Source organism: Cryptomeria japonica, chromosome 10 (genome assembly GCF_030272615.1).
Source record: "Cryptomeria japonica chromosome 10, Sugi_1.0, whole genome shotgun sequence".
NCBI classification, from domain to species: Eukaryota; Viridiplantae; Streptophyta; class Pinopsida; order Cupressales; family Cupressaceae; genus Cryptomeria; species Cryptomeria japonica.
In genome coordinates, this window is record NC_081414.1 from 283,634,593 (window position 1) to 283,662,527 (window position 27,935).

At 36.7% G+C, this 27,935-nt stretch overlaps 1 protein-coding gene across 1 annotated transcript in view; it reads left to right on the forward strand.

Annotated features, from left to right (window-relative positions):
* The first annotated feature begins 588 nt into the window (after positions 1 to 588).
* Positions 589 to 27,935, forward strand: part of LOC131055575 (uncharacterized) — a 95,504-nt gene continuing 68,157 nt past the window's right edge. Inside the window, exons 1-2 of the mRNA XM_059213295.1 lie at positions 589 to 739; positions 1,471 to 2,689. Of these exons, the coding sequence (XP_059069278.1) occupies positions 1,502 to 2,689 (1,188 nt within the window). The 5' untranslated portion in view covers positions 589 to 739; positions 1,471 to 1,501. The remainder of the gene's footprint in view (positions 740 to 1,470; positions 2,690 to 27,935) is intronic.

The window sequence follows — 27,935 nt, forward strand, 5'->3', positions numbered from 1 at the left end:
AAAATCAAATCTTGCTAGTGCTACACCTCAACACCAAATAACTTAACAAATATAATAACCCTCCAACAACATTAAAAAACATTATTTTTTCTTTTGTCATTTATCTACATCATATATATATATATATATAAACAAAAAAATTAATTCCTTTGCAAATTCAAAATTGTAAACATCAACAAGGAATCCTTCATTTAGTGGTGAAGTTGAATGGTTCTTATTGCTCCCACCAAAGATCAAGTCTTGTTAAGTGCAAGACCTTGACATTATAAGAGATGAGGTCTAGCTGTTCTAGCTAGTGCCCCGCATGAATTTGACTCAATGATACCCTCTAATCTTAAATTTCTTTATAGATAATATAAAAATCTTCTAAATAAAATAAAATTTAAACATTTTAACTTATTCAAGTTATCAATTTTCTCAACATAAAAGAGAATGCCTTCCTTCACAAGCTATCCTAAATATTATCACATATGGAGGGCCCGTAGTGGAATGCCGTATAAGCTTTATCAAAACCACCTACTCCAAGCAACTATTGGCAGTTTCGGCTCATTGTGGGCCCTCTCAAGCTAGATTACCTATCCTCCCCAAACTTGCGCGAGGGCTGACGTGGCCGATGACTGTCGGCCGGCCTATGACGAGAAGAATCTCATCTATTGGCTATAAATAAAGCTCTTCGCCCTCTTCCTTTTCATGCAATTCTGTGGCTCGAAGCACTCGATCGTCAGGCTCTGCAAAACAGGTGTGTTATCATTTATAGGCTTGTTAATAGTCGTTTTGTTTTACTGTGATTTTAATGGTGGTTTGGGTATTACATTTGTTTGTTGTCTCGCAAGTGCGGTTTTTGGCTTCTAGGGTTTTCTGCTTTTGGGTTAATTTCAAGGGTTTCAAATAAGATCTGGTTTACTGGTGGCTTTGCGGTGTTTGGTACTTTGATCGTTTCGGTAGTTTTTTGTTGTGAACGGTGGTTTGCTGTATTTCTCGATGTCTTCCATCAATATTTCCAATCTTTCGTAGCGTATGGCTGTGTTTCTGTAGGTCTGGCTTTGTATTTCTTAAATTGTCTTGGTTTCGCCCATGGTATGCGCGTAGGACTCTGTTTGGTCATTTAGATTTATTTTTCTTGTTTTCGTTTGGTCGATCTGAATATACCTTGGCCGGAGGGTATTGCTATTTTGATTCATTTTTCATGAAAGTTTAGAATACAGTGGAGGGGAATGGTATCTTCTTTTATTTGTAGCGAGAATTGAGGATACAGTGGAGGGTAGTGGTATCTTGATTTATTTGTAGTGAAAAATAGGTGGATAGTAGTGGTATCTTGATTTATTTTTGTTTTTATGATAGGAAATCTGTACATATGTTGGCTCAAATTATCATTATAAAAACATATTTCGTATATATTGGAAGGTTATTTGATGAATAACTCCATGAGGGAAATAAAATATTCTGACAGTTATGGTTTATATCTTACAGATTATTAAGGAAGTAGATTTAAGTACCCAAGATGCAGATTTTTGTCAAGACCCTTACCGGAAAGACCATCACTCTTGAGGTGGAAAGCTCTGATACAATTGATAATGTCAAGGCTAAAATCCAGGACAAGGAAGGAATTCCTCCAGATCAGCAGAGGCTCATCTTCGCCGGCAAACAGCTAGAGGATGGACGCACCCTGGCAGATTACAACATTCAAAAGGAGTCCACCCTTCACTTGGTTCTCCGTCTGAGGGGAGGCATGCAAATTTTTGTCAAAACTCTCACTGGAAAGACCATCACTCTTGAGGTGGAGAGCTCCGACACCATCGACAACGTTAAAGCCAAGATCCAGGACAAGGAGGGCATTCCCCCTGACCAGCAGAGGCTGATCTTCGCTGGGAAACAGCTTGAGGATGGACGCACGCTGGCTGACTACAACATTCAAAAAGAGTCCACCCTTCATTTGGTTCTCCGTTTGAGGGGAGGCATGCAGATCTTTGTCAAAACCCTCACTGGAAAGACCATCACTCTCGAAGTGGAGAGCTCCGACACCATTGACAATGTTAAAGCCAAGATCCAGGACAAGGAAGGCATTCCCCCTGATCAGCAGAGGTTGATCTTCGCCGGGAAACAGCTCGAGGATGGACGCACATTGGCGGATTACAACATTCAGAAGGAGTCCACCCTTCACCTGGTTCTGCGTCTAAGGGGAGGCATGCAGATCTTCGTCAAAACCCTCACCGGAAAAACGATTACCCTTGAGGTGGAGAGTTCAGACACTATTGACAACGTCAAGGCCAAGATCCAGGACAAGGAGGGCATCCCCCCAGATCAGCAAAGGCTTATCTTTGCAGGAAAGCAGCTCGAGGATGGACGGACATTGGCCGACTACAACATCCAGAAGGAATCCACTCTCCATCTTGTACTCCGTCTCAGGGGAGGTATGCAAATTTTTGTGAAGACTCTGACAGGCAAGACTATTACCCTGGAAGTCGAGAGCTCGGACACAATTGACAATGTCAAGGCCAAGATCCAGGACAAGGAGGGCATTCCCCCAGACCAGCAAAGACTTATCTTTGCAGGAAAGCAGCTCGAGGATGGACGGACACTGGCCGACTACAACATTCAGAAGGAATCCACTCTCCACCTTGTTCTACGTCTCAGGGGAGGTATGCAAATTTTTGTGAAGACACTGACGGGCAAGACCATTACCCTGGAAGTCGAGAGCTCTGACACCATCGACAATGTTAAAGCCAAGATCCAGGATAAGGAGGGCATTCCGCCAGACCAGCAGAGGCTGATCTTTGCTGGCAAACAGCTGGAAGATGGGCGTACCTTGGCGGATTATAATATCCAGAAGGAGTCCACCCTTCACCTCGTGCTTCGCCTTCGTGGTGGGATGTAGACAGTACAGACTGCCCTTTGTGATAAACGTTTAATTAAACTTGCAAATAGGGAACCTTCATTTCGTAGTTTACTATGTTCGATGTTCGTAGGCCTTTTTATGTTTGAGCCGTAATGGCTGATTAAACTACTATGTTTTAAAACCGTTATATAATGTGATACTTTCTACTACATATTTCATGTTTGATTTTTAGTCCGATATGGGAATAGCGCGTGTTATTTATGTTTTGCTCTGATTTAGCATCCAGATGTGTATGATGTGGAATGGTTAATTTTTTGTCTTTATGTTTTCAACTGGTCACTGTGATGGTTAATATTAAGGCTTTATTTCTGTTTTTTTGTTTGAAAATCTGTCTGTACATTACTGTATATGCCCCAAGTTTTTTGCAGTATAAACCCTGAGGAGAACAGCTGCTTTATAATCCTGGAACTTCTTGTCAGTACATTATTTTAGATCTTGAAACTCCTTTTGAGTTCATTATTTCAGATCCTGAAGTACTCTGCATACAGATCTGCTTTATAACTGTGAAAAGTATATTATTTTTAAGTTCATTATTTCAGATCCTGAAGTACTCTGCATACAGATCTGCGCTTTATTACTGTGAAAAGTATATTATTTAATTTTTGCAGATGGTTAATTTTAAGGCTTTATATTTTCAATTGCTCACTTTCTGATCATTTATAAACCGTGATGGTCAATTCTAATTTTTAATTCCGTTCTTTATTCTCAATTTTTTGTTCATTAACCTAGATATCTAAATCTCTTGCAATTATAAACCGTGTTAAAACAGTTGCTTTATGATTCTGAAACTTCTTGTCTGTCCGTTATTGTAGATCCTGAAGTACTGTGCATATAGATCTACTTTAGTACTGTTAATAGTGTTATTCAGTTTGTTCAGAAGTTTGTGCAGATAGCCAATTTCAAGGCTTTATTTTAATTCAACCGATTGTTTTCTTATTGCAAACCGTGATGATTAGTTTTAATGCTTTATTATTTGAATCTCTTTCTGTTGATTACACTAGGTAACATCCAAGTCTCTTGCAATTGCAAACCGTAAGTAAAACAGCTGCTTTGTAATCCTGAAACTTCTTGTCTGTCCATTATTGTAGATCCTGAAGTATTCTGCATATAGATCTGATACTTCATTACTGTTAAAAAGTATTATTCAGTTTGTGCAGATGGCTAATTTTAAGGCTTTGTTTTCAATCGATTGATTTCTGATCATAAACCATGATGATTAATGTTATTGCTTTATTTGGTTCTTTGAATCTCTCTGTTTGTGCATTACCATATATATACCTAAGTATCTTGCAATTACCAACCGTGAGTAAAACAGTTGCTTTATATCCAAGTCTCTTGCAATTACAAACCGCGAGTGTCCTGAAACTTCTTGTTCGTACGTTATTGTAGGTCCTGAAGTACTCTGCATATAGATCTGCTACTTTTTTACTGTTAAAAGGATTATTTCATTTGTGCATAGATTTGTGCAGATGGATGATTTTAACGATTTATATTTTCGGCTGCACAATTTCTGATCATTTGTAACTCTTGTTGGTTAATTTTAATGCTCTATTCCGTTTTCATTCTTTGAATCTTTCTGTCTGTCCATCACCTATCCTAGATACCCGAGTCTCTTGCAATTATAAACTGTGCTAAAACAGTTGCTCTATAATCCCGAAACTTCATGTCCATTATTATGGATCCTGGATCCTAAAGTACCGTGCATATAGATCTGTTTTAGGGCAGGTCCCCATGCGGCTGCTAAGCTTATTTTTGCTAGCAGCCACTGCTCAATATTTTTAGGAGCAATTTATATAGCTGGTGGCCCCATGGATATTTAATTTTACTGCTTATCTTTGAAACAATTACCTTAAATTTTAGTTTTACATGAAAAAATGTATGTAATAATTTTGGAGTAAATTTACGTGAAAATATTGGAGGCAAATAAAAAGGAGGGAGAGAAATTTGTGGAGCCACATATCATTTTTCTCAATAAGCAGTTGCTGCTTATTTTCAGCCCCCTCTTTTTTTCAAAGCTTATTTTTAATTTCTAAGCAGCAGCTGCTCCACTAAAATAGGGAGAGATTCCAATTTATCCAATTCCCCTAAATAAAAATTTGCATGGGACACATCAGCTGCTAAGTAGATAATGCACTTAAGCAGCGGCATGGAGACAGGGGGTTAGTACTGTTAAAAGTATTATCCAGCTTGTGCATAGATTTGTGCAGATAGATAATTTTAAGTTTATGTTTTAAACTGATCGATTTCTCATCATAAACCTTGATGGTTAATTTCAATCCTTTATTTTGTTTTTTATTATTTGAATCTTTCTGTCTGACCATTACTCTAAATACCCAAGTCTCTTGCAATTTCAAACCGTGAGTGAAACAGTTGCTTTATAATCCTGAAACCGTGAGTAAAACAGTTGCTCTTTAATATCATCCTTAATCCAAGGGCAAGACCTTCCCTAAGCCTAAAACATATCTCAACTCAGGCATTTGCTTCCTAAGCCTAAAACATATCTCTACTCATTTCTAATGATAAATCCTTCTCCTGAATACCTGGGTTTGTTTGCGCTTGCCCATCAAAATTAAACTTGCACCTGCCAACCTCTGGTGCATTCTATTTGGTATATTTTTTTGGGTAAGAGATGGGCATCCAAATTGAAGACATCTAATCTTAACAGATTTACTGTTTTGTTCATTACACTCTTTTTCGTAACTGATCTTTGTTTTGTCAAACAAAGGAACCATCACTGAAGATTGTGGGCAATGTCTCCTAGTATTAGGCTATTATCAGACATCTTTATACTTATGGCCCACATTGCAGATGTCTCTACTTTTTCAAGACACATCCTATGCCCTCAAAGATGCATCTCTTCTTGTCTCACAGTTATTAACAGAATAATTCAAACATATACAATCACCTAGAAGTCATGACATAAGCTATCGCGATACCTACCACAACCAGAAAAGAAGTGTCAAAAGTAATAATGACAAATGTGTTCAGAGCCATTTAGTAAGGTGGAATGCCCAGTACATACTTGGATTAGAGTTCATCTATCATCACACATCCTTATTTTTTGTCCATTTATTGTAAAAAGGTTTAATCTCAACACACTAAATTTCTATTTAAAAAATATTGTTACCCCCAAATGAGCATCATATCTGCAACCAAATTCCCACATCCATACTTCATGAAACTTAGACGTACAATTTTTGTAAGGAAGTGTCCAGGCCTAAAAATGGTGGTGTGAAACCTGAAAATAGAATAGGGCATGGATGAGAAAACCTGAAAATAGAATAGGGCATGGACGAGATTGCAACAAATGCAATAGACAAAATGCAATACGCATGGATGAGACTGCAACAAATGCTTCATTATATTTAAGTTTTTTTCTAACATTTATTTTCATAAATAAGGGTTTTCTAAATGTTCCTCCTCATGCTAACTGATACTTGTAGATATGTTTTGCCTCTGCTAATTAATACTTATTTGCACTTGCATGCTACAGCACCCCAAAACAGCTATGAGAAATGTAGAACAAAAATGCCTTCATGTCATTTTCTAAATAGATTAAAAAAATTGGGGCATTATTTACTTTTTTGTTAATTAAAACTTAAAATTCTGAAGTGTTTAAACACTAAAACCCTATTTTATATGCTGTCCCTTATAAAGATGGAAGTCATACAGATGTTATTCTTGGTGTGGCATGGAATTCGGAGCATATGTGGGTGTTGATATCTACCTTTGTAGGGTTCACTTATTACTCATGCAAACAATGAAGAAGAATCTTTAACGAGTTGAAGTAATTTTTTTGTATACATTATAAACAATACTGCAGAAATTTCTTGGCCAGTGCAAGTGCTGATAAATCTGTGAATATATGGGATATATCGTTTCTGAGAAATGTTAACACAAAATGCATTCTCATACAGATAAGGTGAACTCCTCAAAATATGCTCAATGTACATTCAAGTCAACCTATATATATCCGCATGAAATTGTTTCACATTATTAATTGACTAAATGAGCGGTAATGGATTACATTATTGTTCCATATTGTTATTGTTATATGGTAGTCCACACATGAATCCTCCTAATTTAGATCTCAACACCAACATATTGATTTCCATTTGTGAAATTTCATGCTCATTGGCTCATTGCATTTTACTTCCGTCCGTATTGAGATGCTATATGGTAGATGTGTATTTGTTTTGTTTGTTCAATTTTATTCATTTAGTATACTTGGCTGGATTCTCTTAGAGAACAGTCAGAGAAAAAGATAGAAAATAAAGCCATGCTTATAGCTTATGAAGGACCATATCGATCAAGGGATATTGCTGCATCTTGGCTGTGTATACCTAACTCATTTAAAGCCTAAAAGTTTATATAAACTTTCAATAAATTAGTTGTGACGTCTCTTTGAGCTGGTTGAAGTTTAAAAATTTGATGCTCTCTATGGTGGAAATAGGAAATTTTTTCCCAAAAATATATGTAGTGCACAGTAACTGTATCAATCCTTCATGCTTCAATGGAGTATAGATGATGTCATGGCCTTTTCTATAGTGCAACCCAAATGTTTCTCTGGAGCCAACTCTCTAAGACTTGTTCATCAACATGGCTTATGCTTAGTGGTTAGTTCGTAATTCCAAATTGGATGTTTTTGTTTATTTGTACAAACAGACCTCCCTCACTGATCAGAAGAAATGAATATGAAAGTAAATTGATGCATAATGCCTTTCCAAAGATATGCTCAATGTATGTTATAATTTATTCCTAAGTTGAACAACATTCACTAGGAATGTTTTAGCTGAAGCTTTTCTTAGTTGCTTGTGAGATCGTTTTTTATGAACTACACAGTTTGGATGATAAGCTAGGTGTTGGGGATGGAAATGGCTTGTGACAGATCTACATGATTATTTTCAATGATAGTCAATCCGAGCAGGTGTCTAAGGCTGCAAAAGAAAAACCTCAGGGATATAGCACTCGTATCTGTTTACAAAAAGGCGTGATTGACTGGTAAATTTGAATTTTCTCTTGTTGTGGTTGAGGGCTATATCCTTTTGGAAAGCATGGCCAATGCGGGATATAAAACAATTTCTATGAATGATACCGTCAGGTTTTTTTTGAAGAGAAACAAAGTTTATAAATTTTCCTTATATATACACCATTATTCAAGGGTTTAATTAAAGGAGTTCTTTATAACAATTAATGTTGAGGAAATGGGGACAAGGCAAAAACAAAAAGTTCAAATGTTAGTTTCCAACCATAAAAGTAAGACGACTAAAACCATTCCAAACATATCAAGAAAGATTAAAAAACATACAAGTAAAGTAAGATAAAAGAGGAGAGGGAAGATAAATCTCCCTAAGATGCTTCCATGATGCCTTTTGACGCTTCTTCATTGTTTCTCCCATCTCCAAGTCCCAAATGAGTGGAGCTCTCGGTTTTTAGCACTATCCATGTATGCCATATGGAGATTCAAGATGATTGTAGATGATAAACAAATGCTATGCAAGTGTAAACGGGGTTGCTATGAGAAAGCTCCTAATGTCTATGTAAATTCCATTATAATAACAATGCTCTAATGCTCACTAATGCCTTTTTTTTTGTTTGGGGAATGAGGTCCTTTTATAGGAAAAAATGCTGATTGAATGGCTAAGATTGAGTGAGTTTGTGAAGGGTCAAGATTGATGGGTTTGGGATCCAGGTGAAGACTTTCGACCCAATCCCATGATGACAAGTATCAACATGAGATGGCTTGAAAGGAGAAGCAAGACGCATTTAATGCTTCAGGAGACATGAGGGTAACCTCATGTGGGTTGGGTTATTGGATAAATCTATTTTCCAAGGGATAAACTCTTGTGCAAGAGTAAAATGGATAACCATGGTCAAAGAAATGAATGCTTGAAGAGACCTATGAGTTAAAGGATGGTTGAGTTAGAGAGAAAGTCTCTAACCAAAGTTTGAGTTTGAGTTAATCATTTATGGTCATATAAGAGTCTTTAATGGTTTTAGAAGACTTTAGATGTTAACTTGTTGGAGACACAAAACCTTTAATGGTTATTGAAGACTTTTGAGTTGTTTTGAGAAGTGACATTTCTTAAGGGACGTGCAAATGATTAGAGAGGGGGATTGGGCTAATTAGAATGAGTTAGAAGAGTCTAGAAGAAGGTTAGATATGCAAGTGGATTTGGTGGGTGAAAGAAAATAGAATTTTATTTAGAAATAAAATCTATTTATTTGTGCAACTTGCCTTTGTAGGAAAATGCAAGTGCCGTGAGATTTTAAATAAATATTGATTTATTTAAAAACGGGAATTTGATTAGTGTTTTTAAATAAATGTTAAATTTATTTAAATGAGAGGAATGGGGGAAATTAAATAAATTAGATTTATTTAAAAATTGGGTTATAGATAGGGATTTTTAATTTAAATAAATTTATGCAATTTATTTAATTAAAATAGTAGAATGGGGGTTGAATGAATGAATTAAATGTGAATTTAATTAATCGAGGAATATTAGTACATTAAAATAAATATTAAATATTTATTTAATTAATAGACAAATTAATGCATCTACATTTGCCCCTCTTTAAGACGGTGTGGTTTATCGCATTGTTTCAAAGAACAATAGATAGACATTGTAAAAATGCCTTAAGAACGATAGTTTTATGGGTTGATATGCCCCCTTGAGAGATGGGTCGAAAATTTTAGAAAATTGGGCGATCTCTCGAAAAATAGAAAGAAATTAGAGGATGGTAGAGTAGATGAATTTAGAGGAAATGGCAAAAGAATGGAGGAAAACGGGGGTAAAACAGAGAAATGGCAAGCGACGGAAGTACCTAGGGGTTACAGCGGTCACGAGGTGATGCAGCAGTAGGCTATATATAAGCAAGAAGAGGTAAAACAATCCTCATTTGTACACATGTCCACAGTAATCCATAGCCTTTGACAACGACTTGTGCAGCAATTTAAGAGAGCGAAAATGGTGTTTCCCATTGCTGATCATCGATTGGAGTGCATGCGGAAGTACCAACGGCCAGCTGAGTACGGTCACTCGGTAAGTCTAATTCTGACTTTTGCCTTGTGACATCATTTATTGCATTTAATAGCTAGGGGAAAAATTTGGACTACAAAGGCACTTTTGTTGTCGAAATTAGCGCATTTGTTCCGCAATGGCACTTTTGTGCAGTAGTTTTAGCACTATCGCCAATATAGCGCTTTTGTAGAGTGGTTCTAGCGCTATTGTTTTGGTAGTTTTAACACATTTGTTGGTTTGGGCGGATGAGTTTAGTATAGCGAATGTGTAATGCCCCGCCAGGAAAATCCGAAGGGATAAGCCAAAACACAAGAATAGAGTGCAATAATTTTTTAAAAAAAAGTTACACCACATTAAGATACAACAAGATATCAAAGATTCAGAATTACATAGCGGAAGACATCAACTAACACCTAAAGAGTTTCCCAACGAGATTACTTAAATTTCACAATTCACTTAACTCACACAATTAATCCAATAAGCTGATTATCTTAATAACGAGATAATTCTTAATCAGGATAATTTCTTTCAGAATATGGAAATATAAATCACAAGCAAAGATTCATCCATTAAGATCTATTCATAATCTTCATTCAAGCTTTTCATTAAAATACAAGCCATACATCTAATATTCTAACACACTAGAATTTCATCATAAACATATGAGATCTATTCAAGCATACTTAATTTCCTTAACAACATCTAAATGTATTCCATTACTCTAAGTTACATTCTTTCATATTCCAATTTATTGCATTTAAAAGATGATTGCATACATGCATCTACGATAAATCTCATCTAAACCACTTATGCATTTGATCAAAATGGCATTCAAGAAAGAACTGCATACAAGCATTTAAAGTTAATTCCATCTTATCCACTTATACATTCTACCATTACTCTAAGTTACATTCTTTCATATTCCAATTTATTGCATTTAAAAGACGATTGCATACATGCATCTACGATAAATCTCATCTAAACCACTTATGCATTTGATCAAAATGGCATTCAAGAAAGAACTGCATACAAGCATTTAAAGTTAATTCCATCTTATCCACTTATACATTCTAACATAAGCCATTCATACATGATAAAGTTGAATAAGGGAAACATAAGAGAATAACATCACATAACACCATAATGATCTCGGAGTTCACCCCTAAAGGGCTACATCTTCGGGTCTGCTAAACTGCAAGACCCCTTTGATAATTAATAAAGTTAAGAATACAAGAGGTTACACCATTACAATCCAGTCATCAAGGCGAAACATAAACAATATACATGCGACTGCATCGGTCAATTAATACATAAACGATCCTTGAAAAGGAAAGGATCCAGCTAAACATAATCAAAGCTAAAACAAAGGTCCATTGGAGCATCCACAAAACTGAGTCATCACCACCCAAGATCTAACATGAACCCCAGTACTCACGAAGGCATAGACAATAGGACGACCCACAAACGCGCTCCTAAGAGGACAAAACGACAATATACTAGTGAACGTAGGGACAAGTGTCATCACACAACCTGGTATGGTTACCATGGCAGGTCTTCATAGGTCTCGGCCCCATACACTGGGTTACCCTGGCAACCTAATCCGAGCCTTTGGCCCATCCAAGCCTCATGTGGACCCACACATCCTCTCATGAAGACAAGGATGATGGTTTGCCATTTCAGGCCTTCTCACAACATGTCGAGTCTATGTTAGCACTCGTCCCATGTGTGAGGCACATTTATCTTACTTAGAGATTACATTCTAATCTACTGTTAGGTTATCACTTATTAGACTCACTTTCGATGGGTTACCCAACAACCACTTTGGGCGCGGCCCCTAATCGAAAGCCACTTTCCCATACGACACTAGACTAAACTCGGACGAACTCAAAAACCAAGGAATACACATGGTCAGACGAACGGAGTTCAAAATGGAGAAATCCACCATTTGGTCAAACATGACTTCATACGAGGTGCACTGACAGACGATACTCTAACTAGAGACCTGACCGACTAAGGTCAACCACGAATCATCATTCGACACCCACATAGAGGATATGACCAAATACGACACTACCACAAAACAACAGTCAACTCGGAACCAAGGACTGAAACAGGTGCCCCAATCAATCCATACAATAGGGTCCTATCAAACAATGCACGACTTGCCATTACATAAGCAAAAGCGAATAAAGAAATTAAACTCGCATAGGTAATAATCAGCAGACACAATCTTTTCCGAATTGATCTAAACATTAAAAGTCGATCAAGTTTTCTACATGATCTATGTTTCCAAAAATACACTAGTAGGAAATCATCATTGCAAGGTGAATATAATATCACAATTTGCAATAGTACCATTGTCTATTTCTCAAACAAAGGAAAAATATAAATTAACCATTCATTTTACTAAATGAGAATATCAGTAACTAAACAATTTTCCCAAATGATACTTAATTAAATTTCCAAAAGCACATCGTTTAAATAAATAATGTCCAAGGGTTAAATATTCATTTCTAACATTTCCAGATGGCCTATATCATCAAAATCTTCAACAGTATATATTCTTGAATAAAGTATGTTTTATCTCGAAATTTTTTCCAATATAAACAATATTTCATCTTTTTCAAAAGATGCTCCCCTAATATTATAGGTCCAAAAAGATTAAATATTAATTCATAAATATTTATAACCCTACGGTTAATCAAATATACACAATTATTATTTAATATTGCACAGTAATCCAATTAAGTATTAATCAACATATATACATTTATTCCCATTGATAAACATATATTAATACTAATTAATAATTAATTAAACACTTTATTAAAAAAAAACTTTTAAAACTAATAAATTTATTTATTAATTTATTAGTTTTTAACTAAAAAAAAAAAATAATAAAAAAAATACAAATTAAAAAAAAGGGGGTTTCCACGTGGACCCCACGTGGTCCCCATGGGAAAGCTCACGCAGCCCCCAAAGGGGAAGCGCTACTTCCCAAGGGAGCACGCAGCTCTCCCCAAAGGGAGCACTGCTATTCCTAAAGGGAAGCATGCAACACCCCTTGGGGTGCGCTGCTATCCCAATGGGATACGCAGCTCCCTCAAATAATAATATACATTTTTTTTTTTAATAATAATTTTTTTTTTAAAATTTTTTTTTTAAAAGGTCACTACTAAAAAAAAACAACAGTTCTAGCCAGTCTCAGCAGAGACTAAAATAATTAATTTTTTATTATTTATTCTCCATTTGCAATTTCAAAGAAAACCCAGATTTTCTTAAACCAACAGCATATTTGCCAAATAAGATCTATTAACTTCCATATATTCAACCACAAACAGATATCTCTGATTTAAGGCATGAAGTTGAAGGTATTCATATGGAACTTAATTTTTATTTTATTTTTAAAACAACACAGAAATTTCCAGAATATGAGAGGTTTTCAAAATTGAAAGGATAATTCTTTTGGGCATAAAAAAGTTCATTTTCCATGCAAGGATGCAAACAATAAACCAATACCAACTAATTCCAGAATGATTCATAACCTTGAGGCAATCAATGGAGAAATTAAAACCAAATAGCTTGAAGAACATCCAATGCCCTTTTTTTTCTTTTTTTAATTTAAACAATAACTAACTGATAACCAGAATCCTACCTCAGTAAGCATTCCTGGAAAGGATCTGATGAAGAGCCCCAACCTGCAGCTCAAGAAATCCTTCTCCTTCCAAAACCCCCAAATTTCATCCCAAAAATATTTTTCCAACAAAACATTTTTCCAAAAAAATCCATCCTCCAAAATTTTCTAAAAGTCTAGGTTATAAGGAAGAGTTGACCAAAATTTCATTTTTTGGAATTAAAATTTTTATTTAAAAATAATTCTTTTCCAACTATCTCAATAATTTGAATTGCTTTTCAATTCAAAATTGATTTTCTCACTCAACTGAAATTTAACCTTTCTATTTCAAAAATGCCAAAAGATTAAATTAATTCTATTGCAATTAAATTTAAATCTTTCTTTTTCAACAACATATACAAAATGCATTTAATATTCAAAATCAACCATTTAATTGAACTTACTCCCAATTTAAGACGAGCAATCCAATATCAATGATAATCGCATAACGAAATCTCGATTAATTTAGTCCATTAATCTTTAATGCACAAACACATATTTAATCAAATTAAATACTAAGGACTAATTAATCAATTTAATCATACACACCAAGCACGCAAACCAAGAAAGTCAACCAGACAGACGACTCGCAAACCCAAACAAAAAGGGAATACCGACGACGACTGACAATGCTCACTTGAGCACGACTAAGGTCAACTAGGGTCTTACGACCACCTAATCCAACTCTAAGGATTAAAGAGGTACACTCAAACCTGCAATTCCAGGTGAAGACGAACCTCGCACTCATGCGGCGTTGTACCTGAAATCTCCTGTAACCAAGAGTCATACATGCATACATATATAAACTTAATGAAAGCGTTAGCCTGATATTAATACCACGAAATAGGAACACTAAACAACTTGCATACAACTAGTGTGAAAACCACATCAACATCTATGTGTTAAATCAAACATCTGACTATAACATTATATTAAGATAAACTAACCAAGATTAAACCAAGATTAGAAATTGATTAGGGCAGGGGTACTACAGAATGTGTCGCACAATGTAACACTTTTTATTTTTTTGAGCATTTTTGTAGGTTAAAATAGTGATGTTGATTGATTTAACACTTTTGTAGGTTAGAGTTAGCGCTATTGGTTGTGTTGTGGCACATTTGTTAGTGTTGTAGCACTTTTGTTTGTATGTGTAGAAGGATATGTGTCGGTTTCCCTAAGTTGAATGTCAAGTTGATAGTTGATGTCAACGTTTGTTGTTTGATGTGTAATAGTGACATGTGAGATTCAGTGAACCTATTGAGACTAGGCAAGTGATGTAAATGCCTGTTGATAGTCTAGGTAAGAGTCAATGTTGCATAGTAAAGATTATTGACAATGTTTTTATGATTTGTGGTTTTGTAGGAGGATCACCTAGGGGTCTTGCAGATGCATGAGAGACATCCGACCACACAACGCCTGCAAGATCAGATGACAGATCTGGAGATAGACTGTATATGCACGACAGGTTTATATGATATGATGCACCTACCTGTGATTCAGACGAATCACGGATTACTGACAATGCTAGCTGAGCAATGACATAGCAAGACATGCTATTTTCATTTAGTGATGGGAGAGATGACTGTGACACTGGAGGACGTCTAGAGGATACGACATATCCTGATTATTGGCGAGCTTGTTACTTATGACAGGGCGCTAGGCGAGGCGACACTACGACGAGTATTCCCGTATTCAGATTTGGAGGTGTTTGATGGATCAGTTCCATGGGAGGACATAGCAGACTTATATGAGCCATTACCAATAGTGGTATCACGCATCGTGGGAGGGCTATTATGCCCGGATCAGAGGTCGCATGGGCTTGCAGTGGGTTGGGGGCAGGTGATTGAGCATATGGTCAGCGAGGGCACCAGATATGCATGGGGACCATGTGTGCTGGTACATTTATACATGGATTTGCATGATATTGTGTACCATGAGATTTCATCGCCGGGAGTAGGGATTACCTTGCTTCATATCTAGTCATGAGAGAACTTGCCAATATTGAGACCAGTGTGTCTGAGGTTTAGGGCAATTGACCAACCCTATGTATATATGTATGGAGGTATGATGACACAACCCCAACTGGGGAAGCTAGAGTACTGGTGACGTGCATTGGATGAGTTAGATATGGTGATATGGTGCCCCTATCAGGATTGTGATCAGTGGGAGGATGATGTAGACACGATGTCATATGTGTTCATGGGACGGTTCCTCATTGGATGGACAACGTACGTGGTAGAGAGACATTTGCCAAGGCAGGTGATGAGACAGTTTGGGTGCACACAGGGTTTGCCCCGGGGTTTTGGTGAGTATGCCAAAGTAGTATGAGAGAGATTCCAGTGGGGGCCAGTATTATCCCATGAGTAGGCTATAGCAGAGTTCCAGACACTATAGGAGAGGCCATGGCCATACTGAGCAGAGGTTGTAGATGCAAGGGTGACAGATGAGTATACATAGTATCGAGCCACCCATCCAATTCCACGGATCTCAGATCCCACAGAGCTAGTGCCACCATTTGACGATGATAGAGCACCGCGACAGGGGAGGAGGAGGAGATTAGTCAGGAGGGGCGGAGATGGTAGAGGAGGTGGAGGAGATGGAGGGGGAGGTTTTGGAGGAGGAGGTGGAGGAGGGAAATTACAGAGGGTATGTTGATATAGGGAGCAATGAGAGCAGGAGGGAGAGATGTCGGTGGTGGAGAGGGTGGTGATGTGGCTATGGAGATGGGATAGGGAGCCATAGGTGGGGGAGAGGGCGGTGATGTGGCTATGGAGATGGGATAGGGAGCCATAGGTGGGGGTGAGGGGGACCTATGAGATGTGGTGATAGTACGGTTGCAGAATCGCTTGACGACTGATGATACACGCATCTGAGAGTTAGAGGCACAACTAGAGGACAAAGATGCAGAGATTGCAGCCAGGGATGTCCAACTTTTTGTACCGGGGGCCGAGTTGACCACAGTTGTGCGAGAGAGATGATGTGGTGGATAGAGTGAGGGAGCTACATGATAGAGTTCGAGTTTTGGAGGGAGTACAGGGATAGGGCTTGACTGGGGAGATGATGAGGGAGATGTGGCGAGCAAGGGTAGAGATTGACTATTGGCGGGGATTATATGAGTAGGTTGTGTTGAGTAGTTAGTGAGCGATGAGCTATTCCCAGATGTGGTGGGCAAGATCAGAGTGGTCTCAGAGGGGTCAGAGTAGTGGTAGTGTGATGGGTCCTCCTCGACGAGATGGTGAGGGTGGTTGGGGGTGGAGCCACGATATCTGGCTAGAGTGCCATTTGAGGTGTTTTTTTTGCATTGTTACACTGTTATTATACTAATACTTGGATGGTTCTTGGTAGCTGATATTTTGGACATCATTGTATTCTGATACATGTGTTCTTTATTATTGATGCGATATATGATGAGATGTCAGTTTTGTGGCGATGATATGATATGCATTTATGTGATGACATGATTGCTTTATACATGATGATGATATGATTTATGTCTAGATGTATGTGTTGATGTGTTTTCTTTCTAGATGTACATGTTGATGATATGATTTCTATATGTATGATATGGATGATTTGCTAACATGTGGATGCAGGTTAATAGATGTATGATGTTTATGTGATAATGTTAATGATTTGCTAATATGTGGATGCAGGTTAATAGATGTATGATGTTGATGTGACGATGTTAATGATTTGCTAATATGTGGATGCAGGTTAATAGATGTATGATGTTTATGTGATGAAATGATGGTGGTTTGTGCCAAATGATGAGATGAGATAATGCATAATGATATTTGATAGATAATACTTTATTTGTTGAAATGATGAGATAATGATATGGACGACATGAGTAAACTATGTGTCTTGAAATGTACTTAGTGAATGAAATCATATTAAAATGTCATGTATGAATTAAATGAATGCACTAAATGGATGAGATAAATGTATTACCTAAATGAATGCGAATGAAGGCATTTTAAACTAAATGAATTCATGAATGCACTTAAATGAATAAATGGATGCACTTAATGAATCAAATGCAACTAAATGAAGGAATGAATGCACTTAATGAATGAAATGCAACTAAATGAAGGAATGAATGCACTTAAGTGAATAAATGAATGCACTTAATAAATGAAATGCAACTAAATGAAGGAGTGAATGCACTTAATGAATGAAATGCAACTAAATGACAATGGCATTCCTACATGATATATAAATGCCAAGTTGGTTGGAAAATGCAAATATGGAGTGGAGATGTGAGATGATGTATCAGAAAACTCCGTTGTGATTGTACCCAAGATAAAGCTTATATGCTAAGCTTTCTCATAGAAACATAAATTAATTGCATGCTGACAACAAATTTGTACAATGGATAAATGAACAAATGAATGGGTGATATGCAACATAATGCAATATAAACAGATGAGATGAAATAGCGATCCATGGCTTATTCATAATGCTTTATTTCCTCATCGAACATAGTAGTATCGATCTTGGCCGAGGTATCAGAAACCAAGGTTGAGCGTTTCACCTATAAGCAAACATCACAGACAAGAAAAGTTCCCCTCCATTCTGGTTCATATACAAATGGTCGAGGTATACGCTGTAGTCAGTAAGCCATAGTGATCCATGACTGTATTTTTGCATAGGATCTCGTAGCATAGTGAACTTCTCACGTAGACACCATTAGTACATGCCCCAGAACTTCATTGGAATGATACGTAGACATCAAACAAAGAAAAATATATCAGGAACCATCCCGACTACTCTAATCACTTATGGATATCCTGGAGTAGCATAGGAACCTGATATAAAGGCAAAAAATTTGACCAAGTGCTTATCAACCAAACAAAATTTTCTTGTCAAAGAAAAATGGAACCATGTCTTGTTTGTAAGGAAGGATGCATCCTTGTGAAGACAGTTGTGCACAAATGTGTGATTTGTTGGTTGATTTGATAGGTGGTCATTGTTTAAGGAGTTTCAAAATGTTCTTTTTGCATATGTTGTGATGTGTATGTACAAGGAGCAATTTGTTTTGCAATGTTTTTGATTGATTTTGATGTTTTTGTCATGTTTTTGGTTTTTTGAATTTTTTGAATGTTTTTGTGTTTTCTTTAGGACATTTTGCAATTGTTTTTGGTATTTTATGAGATTTTACAAATGTTTTTGGTATTATTTCAGGATGTTTTGAACAAGTAACTCAACAAATCACAAGCATGGAGAATCCACTCCCATCATTAGGTTAAGAACATTGCCCCCAATTAGATGTCGGTATGAAAGTGTGACGTGGGACACATGAAGTAATAACTCTTATTGCAGACCAATAACAAGCCATGGTATAAATGATGGATGAATGGATGCAATGGATGTGATCGCAACAATTCTGAAAGACAATGGAGTCATAGCCTTTACAAATGGCGCTTGTTTACTAGGTTTTCACCACCATATTTACCCAAGGCACCACCGAAGTGGTTTTCACCATTTGGATGAATGATTTTTTTTCTTTACTATGTTCTTGATATATATATATATATATTTATATTTTGTTCAGGACTTTTTCTAAATTTTTTGGTATTTTCTGATATTTGATGAGCTTGATGCTCTACACAACTTATGTATGAAACTTTTTGAGATGCATGTTGTTGATTGGATCTACCAGTGGTTCTCCTTTTGAAGTTGCTAAATGATATGCCCCAGACTTGAAGACTATAGTGATGACATATGGACCCAACCAATTGGATTCAAATTTGTCTTGGTGTTCTTGATTTGGTTGATCGTGAGGATTCTCTCTGAGAACAAGATTTCCACCTCAAAAGTGTGAGGTTTGACCCTATGATTGTAGCTTCTGCTCATGCACTACTGATAGGGTTTTAGGTGATTGTAGGCAGCTTGTCACTTTTCATCAAGCAGTTCCAAGTCCTGAAGATGTGAGACTCGGTATTCTTCATCATTTATTAGATTGTGCAAGGAGACCCGTAGAGATGGTAATTCAATCTCAATAAGCAATATGACTTCTGCTCCATAAACAAGTGAGTAGGGGGTTGTGCCTATAGGGGTTTGAATGCTAGTTCCATATGCCTATAGTGCCGAATTTAAATGAATGTGCCAATCACGACCAGCATTATTGACTATCTTTTTGAGAATCCTCAATATATTCTTATTTGATGCTTCTGCTTGACCATTGCCTTGTGGGTAATATGGGGTAGACAAATGGTGTTGGATATGAAACTTCTCACAAAGATCATGAACATCTTGATTTTTGAAAGAGAGTCCGTTATCTATGATGATGGACATGGGTACACCATACCGACAAATGATGTAATTGAGGATGAATGAGGCGATCTGCTTGCCGATGACTTGGGTGAGTGGAACAACTTCAATCCACTTGGTGAAGTACTTCGTGGCAGTAATGATAAATTTATGGTCGTTGGATGAAGATGGATGGATTTTACCCACAAGGTCAAGTCCCCACTGAAAAAAGGGCCATTGTGTTGTGATAGGTTGCAATTCTTGCCAGTGAAAACTTTAGTGGCTAATATTCGCCAATTGGCTATTTTTTTAAAATTTGGGAATCAAATTTGGCTAATAATTTCAACTTTTAAGGTGACCCAAATCGCCACATTTTTACAAATTTTTATTTTAATGTTATTTAAATCGTTAGAGAATTTATTTTATTAATTTTTTTAACTTAAAGATTCGCCAACATTTTATAATTTATTATAGAAATCCAAATTAATTCGCCAATAATATATCATAATTATAAGTTACTTTAGGGTTATATCAACAATCTTTTGTTTCCACCATTGATTTAAAATATAATCTAATGACCTTCATTGTATTCCATGAGGTAAAATGTACCTACAAGTTGTAATGCTCGTGGGGTCTGAAATTGCTTTTGAATTGTTGACTTCAATGAAAACCAATGATCTAAAAGCAAATTTTGGCCCCATGAGTATTACAAATTGTTTGTAAATTTCATCTCACAAAATAGAAAGATGACTAGTAGGTTATTTTAAGTTAATGGTAGAAACCAAATAAAGTATAATCTAACCCTTAAAATCATTAATTATTTCAATCTTCATGCCTTTACTTTTTTATAAAAGATTATTTTTAAATGAAAGGAAATGCAATAGTAATTAATACATACAATGATTACTTTCTAAGATTCACCAATATTTTCTACAAAAAAAAAATGATATAAACAAATTCGCCAATAAAATTAATTTTTTTTTATAAAAAGGAAAGATTCGCCAATAAACATTATTATTATTTTTAGAAAAAAATAAATATTCGCCAAGATTTTATATAATTTTTTGAGGGGGGATTTCTTAAAGTTATCACTGATTCTTGCGTTGGGGCATGTATCGGATCTCCATGAACTTGACACTTCTTGCACTTTTTGACAAAGTAGTTGGAGTCTTTTTCCATAGAGGGTCAATAGTATCATGACTGCATGATCTTTTTAGCCAATGAAGGGCCACTTGAATGAGCTCCACAGATACCTTCATGTACTTCTAAAGCTGGGGTCACCTCACCTTGCTCTAGACATTGGATGAGAGTACCATCGAGACCTCGTCGATATAGGGTTTCAACAATGATGGTGTATTGAGAGGATTGGCGTATGAAGGTTTTCCGTTGGTTGTTTGATTGGTTAGGGGGAAGGATTTGATCACGTAAATAGGCATAAAATTCACCATACCATGGGGAATTGAGACTGATGAGTTGACAGACCATCCCAAATTCTGGGATATCATAAGCGGGGATCCAAAGTTGTTCAACTAAGAACTCGTAGCATGTGGAGTTCTATGGAAGATCAGGGAGAGAGGCTATTGTAGCCATTGCATCTGCAACTCTGTTCTGGTCTTGAGGAATCTGCTCAAAAGTGATACTTGTGAATAATTCCTTGAATTTATCAACCATTTTCTTGTAAGGCACGAGCTTATCATCCTTAGTCTGGAAGTCATCATTGACTTGTCGTATGACTAACTGGGAATCACCATAAACTTGTAGTTCTTTCAAATTCTATTGGATGGCCATGTAGAGTCCTGTGATCAAAGCCTCATACTCTGCTATGTTGTTCGTGCATGGGAATGTGAGCCTATATGATTTGGGTATGCTATCACCTTGAGGAGTGATAAAAAGAATGTCTGCTCCCGAACCATGTCTAGTGTAAGACCCATCGAAATATAGCTTCCATGGTGGTGTTGGCATAACTGTGAAAATATCCTCATCTAAAAAATTGGAAATGAGAGGATGGTCGCCTGTGAGCGGTGCTTCAGCTAGTTGATCTACAATGACTTGTCCTTTGATGGCTTTGTGTTCCACATATTCTATGTCAAATTCACTGAGGAGCATAACCCACTTTGTCAAACGGTCGGTTAGTGCTGCTTTACTGAGTAGATACTTGAGTGGATCTATCTTGGCAATGAGTTGTATCTTGTCTGTCAACATGTAGTGCCTCAATTTGATGGCTGCCAAAAATTGCTGCTAGACAAGCTCGTTCAATAGGGTATAATTGAGTTCATACCCTACCAGTGTTCTGGAAATGTAGTATACTGCACATTCTTTGCCTTCTGCATTATGTTGTGCGAGTAAGACTCCTTAGGCCGTAGCTATAGCTGATATGTATAACAATAAGGGCCTGTCTGGAGATGGTGGCATTAGTAATGGTGGTGTCATTAGGTAGTCCTTGAGTTGCTGGAAATTCTCTTCCCATTTGAAATGAACATTCTTGTGAAGCAAATGTGTGAAGGGATGACATTTGTTGGCCAATTGTGCAATGAACCGCCGAATTGATTGTAGCCTTCCTTGTAATGTTCTTAATTGACTGATGTTCCTAGGAGGTGGCATTTCCATAGTTATTTTGACCTTCGCGGGATCAACCTTAATTCCTTTGTTTGAGACAATGTATCCTAGGAGCTTTCTGGAGGTTACCACAAAGACACACTTCTTTGGATTTAGGCATACATTATATTGCTCCAGTTTGTTGAAGATTTTGTCCAGTACAACAAGGTGACCCTCTCTAGTTAATGATTTAGCTAGTAAATCATCCACATAGTCTTACATCAGTGTATGCATCATATCATGGAAGATAGTAGTCATTTCCCTTTGATATGTGGCGCAGGGAAAAATTTAAGAAACCCCCCCCTCGGACAAGGTGTAAAAACCTGGCGAAAGGTGTATAATTGTCGAGGAAAATTTAAATTTTACTGGTGAAATTTTGTGGTTTACGGAGAAAAATAATAATCTCCATTGGCGAATCATTCATGATCGCTCGAAGTTTGTGAAAAATTCTGGTGAATTGTAATGTTTTTAAAACCAAAAAAATATTTGCATGGGCGAATTGTAATGTTTTTAAAACCAAAAAAAATATTTGCATTGGCGATTTCAACCTATTTTCAAATTATTAAAAAAAAAAATTGGCGATTTCAAGCTATTTTCAAACCATAAAAAAAATATTGGCGATTTCAAGCTATTTTCAAACCATTAAAAAAATATATTGGTGATTTCAACGGTCGAAATTGAACCTTTTTCCAAAACGTAAAAAAAAAAATATTGGCACCTCAGCAGTCCCCATCAAGTCATTAAAACATGTGGCACACAGTCATCAACCCTATGCCTGAAAGAATGCCCATTAGAAAATCTCGCGACAAGCCCTTATGACTCTATCTCTAGCTCGCAAGCTGAAAATGCTAAGCCTTCATAACCTCGAGATCTAGTGACTGAGGGCAACTGAACCACCACTTGTCGATTCTCGACCAAAAAATGTTAAGTCCTCATCACCGCAACGACTTGGAGATAGTGGTAACTTTAACCCTTGTTGCGTACTCACCAACATAAAACTATTTATCTCTTAACCGCTAGCATTTCACTCACAAGCTCGCGGCTTGATCAGGTCTTCAGACATTTAACTTCACGAGCTGGCGATAACCATAAAACTTAACCACAAACTGTCTAGTCGCTAGCTCGTGACCTAAAAATGCTAACATTAAACAAACATGAGAACTAGCAACAACTGTATGAAATGAGTTACTCGCTAACTCTCGTGGCTATAATGTATGACATCAGACCAACTCGAGACCTCGCGACCAAAGCAACTTCATTAACAATCTCCATCTCGCTAACATAAAACTCTAACACCTAAAAAGCTAGAGACCTCACGATGTAAACCCAAACCAACTTGTCACCAGCTCACGGCTTGATCACGTCTTCAGACATTTAACCTCGCGAGCTGGCGATAACCATAAAACTTAACCACAAACTATCTAGTCGCTAACTCATGACCTAAAAATGCTAACATTAAACAAACATGAGAGCTAGCAACAACTGTGGTAAAAAGCTAATATGTACGAGGAATTTTTAAGGCTTGGATGCCGACTCATTCTTGAGGGACTAGTTTGAAGGTTTCTCCTAAGTCGAGGTTCATTAGACAAGCGAGGACGACGGTTTTAGAGGCATAAAAGGATTGGATAGCTTTTGAGTTAGAGATGGGAGATCATGGATTTCTCTGAGAAATCAGAGGTTGCTTGTTGTCAGGGATTCAGAAGCAGAATTTGTACAATCAAGGAGGAATAAAATCAGAACAAAATCATTCGCATAAGATGAGCCTTAGCAGGATGCAGTGGATTTGATAGGCGTGACTTCTAGAGTCTAGAGTCACGTTGAAAAGAACCAAAATGATGATTTTTCACATGAATGAGCATCACTAGATCAAGTGTTAAAAATTTATAAATACAATGGAGTGGTGACTTAATTGGTAGAAGAGAAAAGAAACCTTTTTCATTTTCTGAGAGTGGTTTTTTCCTCAGAAAGGAAGATGATGTTTGAGTAGGATTGTGTATGGAGGAGTTGTGTGCTTTGTGATACTGGATGGGTGTTTTTGTTTTTCTCCTGTGTGAGTTTGTTGATTGTCAAAGGGGTTGTGAAAGTGAGAAGAATTGCTAGAGGGGGTGCAAAAGCCTTTTCTTATCAAGAAAGGCCATGCATGGCACATCGTCTGCTTCTACTCTGCCACAGGATGGCAGGGGGTTTGAAAAAGGAGCCCACAAAGGAATGAAAGAAGGATTTTTTTGGGTGGGGAGTGGCAGCCAATCATCTTTGTGACGACATGGAAGTTGTGACCCCTCCCCAACATATTATGTTCACCTTAAAGCTCCTCTTTCCACTTTCTCTGATCCCAGGCATGAAGGCTCGAGCTCCTCTTTCCATTTTCTCTGTTCCTGGGCATGAAGGCTAAAGCTCCTCCTTTATTTTAGGGGTGACTTTACTTCTTGCCATGTCCCAATATCCCTTCCGAGAAGGGAAATGATCTGTTAGACAGAACGTAACATCTCACACTCCATCTGAAGGCATCAAGGTGATAATGGCATGGCTCAAGCAGTTTTGCTTCTACCAATTTCAGTTGAAAATTTTGATTCATAGCCAATGCATGGATAAAAAATATTTTTGTAACAAAATTGCATATGGCCTTTTAGGCCTAATTGTTGAGAGTAAATATTCCGTTGACATGTGTCTCTTGGCCTAAAGCTTGTTGCTCCCTTTTCTTCTATAAAAAAGGAAATCAAGGCCATTAGAAGGGTTCCAAAATTCTGGTGCCTTTGGGGTTCCTTTTCTGGTTCCAGTAGTGAGTCTAAACTCTAGGTGAAGGGAGCAAGTTGTATAGTCATTTACAGAGAAAATGAAAAGCATTTAGTGTCAAGCTTTGTGCAGGTTCTTGAAGGAGTTATATGTAAATTTATTTGGTGACAAAAGTAGTAATTTTATTCAATAGAAATTAAATTCTGATCTATTTTTCTCCGGTGTATAATTCTCTCTCTTTCAAATGAACAGAATCAAGAGTTTTTCCATTTGTTGCATTGTTATGGTGTATGTAATTTTTCATTTAATGCTTCCTATTATGCCCAGGAATGCAAATTTGTGTTAGTCTGGAATCATATTAAGGATTCACCTCATTGTAATTGGTGGGTGGATTACTTAAGGGAATAGGGTTTTGAGGTCCCAGAAAACTTGTTGAACATATCGATGGATAAGATACGAGAAATATTGAATGTTCACAGAGGAATATATATATATAATGGCAAGGATACAAAGGTCAAGATACATGTTGATTATAGGTATGAGGAAATGCCAAATTTATGGAGGAGGGAAAACATGTACATGATAGAACACCTCCATATATATTACATAAACGTCCATAGCATATAAAATCATAAGACTATTAAGAATGAAAGGATCAAACACCACAATAGATAGGAATACAACATAATTAGTAAAACATGCATGCAACTCAATTAAAGGGAATATCTTTTGAGGATCCAATTCCATGATAGATGTTATAGACAAAGAAGTAAGAAAATAGTCGAAGGTTGGGTAGGTGAGATCAAATATATACAACACAATGAAAACCCAAACCCTAAACAAGATGTAATAATGAAACACAAATGAGGGTAGATCCAAAAGCTAATCAAATCTAATATAAAAAGAATGCAATCATTAAATCATATCTCAAAAAAATCACACTTTCATAATCAAAGGCAAACAAGAAAACATATTCACCCACAATGAATCAACTATTATAATTGGAAGGTCACTTCATCAAGGCAACATACCAGTGCCTTATCCTAGGGCACACAGTCACTTACAATTCAAAGACAACCTGATAATAAAATTCAATAAGATTGATTTGTAGATAAATAGGAATGAATATGCCATTACATACATAACCCAGATCCATACAAATGATATAATCATCAGATTTGTATTTAAAAAAATGATTTCACTGAAACTGCCCCAAGAACTTTAATTCTTTCCTTAAAACAAACCCTAGAACAATTCCATAATCTACCTTGCAGACACGTAAATTGAAAAACCCTTGACCATTCAATTCATAGTGAAAACATAAATTCAACACAAAGACAATTATGTGAAGATCTCAAACTGCAAATGATATTGATATTCTATTCATAATGATATTTGAAAGTAAATTCAAAATGCGATTCAACTATGCACTTATCAAATTCTTGAACAATTGAACTATTATAACTGTATTAGAGATTTCAACATCAACAAAAGTGGCCAACAGGCCATCCCTCTTAAATTAATCTTGGAATCCTTTTATAAGATGAGGATGCAACAAGCTTAGAATTACTGTGAGGAATCTTGGGTAGCAACTTGACATGTCTTCTTTTGCTTTAGCATGGCTTGCCACCTGTCCACCTCTTTGTCTGTTGGCCAATTGAATGCCTTTACCTCTTCCAACTTTGCAACTGAATCCATCCATCTAGCATCTGTAACTCCCCTGGCCTCAACAATAAACTTTGTATGGTCACCCTCAACCTTGAACAGTGAATCAAGCATACTGTTAAGGAAATCAACATCAACTTGATCATTTATATGCTTGATTATTTCTTCTTCCTCCTGAATCAAATCAAATTCGCTGGTCCAATTAGAAACTGATTTCAATTCTCCATTACTACCATAAATTGAAGGCACCAATTTACTATAACCTTCCCCAAATGTCTGCAATTTTTCATTTATAAGCACATCCTTCCCTGTGAAAAATGCATAAGTCGCATTCATTACCTCCACCATGTCTTTAGTGTCACTGATCTTGGGAGGGAACTCGTCACTATACAACATTGCAGTATTTAGCTTATCCATTAATCTACTTCTTCCTGACCAAACATTGAACAAAGGTCCAAGAAAAGCGACAACCTCAGAGGATTCTTTACTTGCCTCTTTCAAACAAATGTGCAAATCATGCAATACCATCAATTTTACTTTCAATACATTAATCTCGTGTTTCAGTATTCCTGACACAACAGAGATAGCCTTGACATTTTGTTCCTTTTCAAGCTTTTCAATTTTCTCTGTGTGTTCCTCCATTTTTGTTGTCACATCAGCTGGTATTTCTTGTACTTGTTTTGTAATCTGTATTGGAGGGGGCTCATTTGCAATTTTTTCTTTCAACTCCACCAACTCTTCCTCCATAGTGCCCTTCTTCATTAGTGTCTCTTCATATTTTTTAGCTAATGCAATCAATTGATTATATGTTTCTGTGTATCTTCTTGACAAATCCTTTGTTTTTGATAAATTCATGAAAGAAACTTGAGTAAAAAATGAGGCATTCTCTGTGTCACTTGTGTTTTGCAAATTCCAGATCATTCTGTCAGGTTTCTTTTCTACTTGGATATTTAGAAGGTGGGGCTTTTGAGTGGAAGGGGCCAAAGACCAAGCAGCAAGTGTCTTTGACTTAGGATTAAATCCTGATCCTCTTATTACATCTCCAATTTCAAATTCAGTTTTAAATATTGGGTCCTCTTGCTTCCTTATTCGATCAATA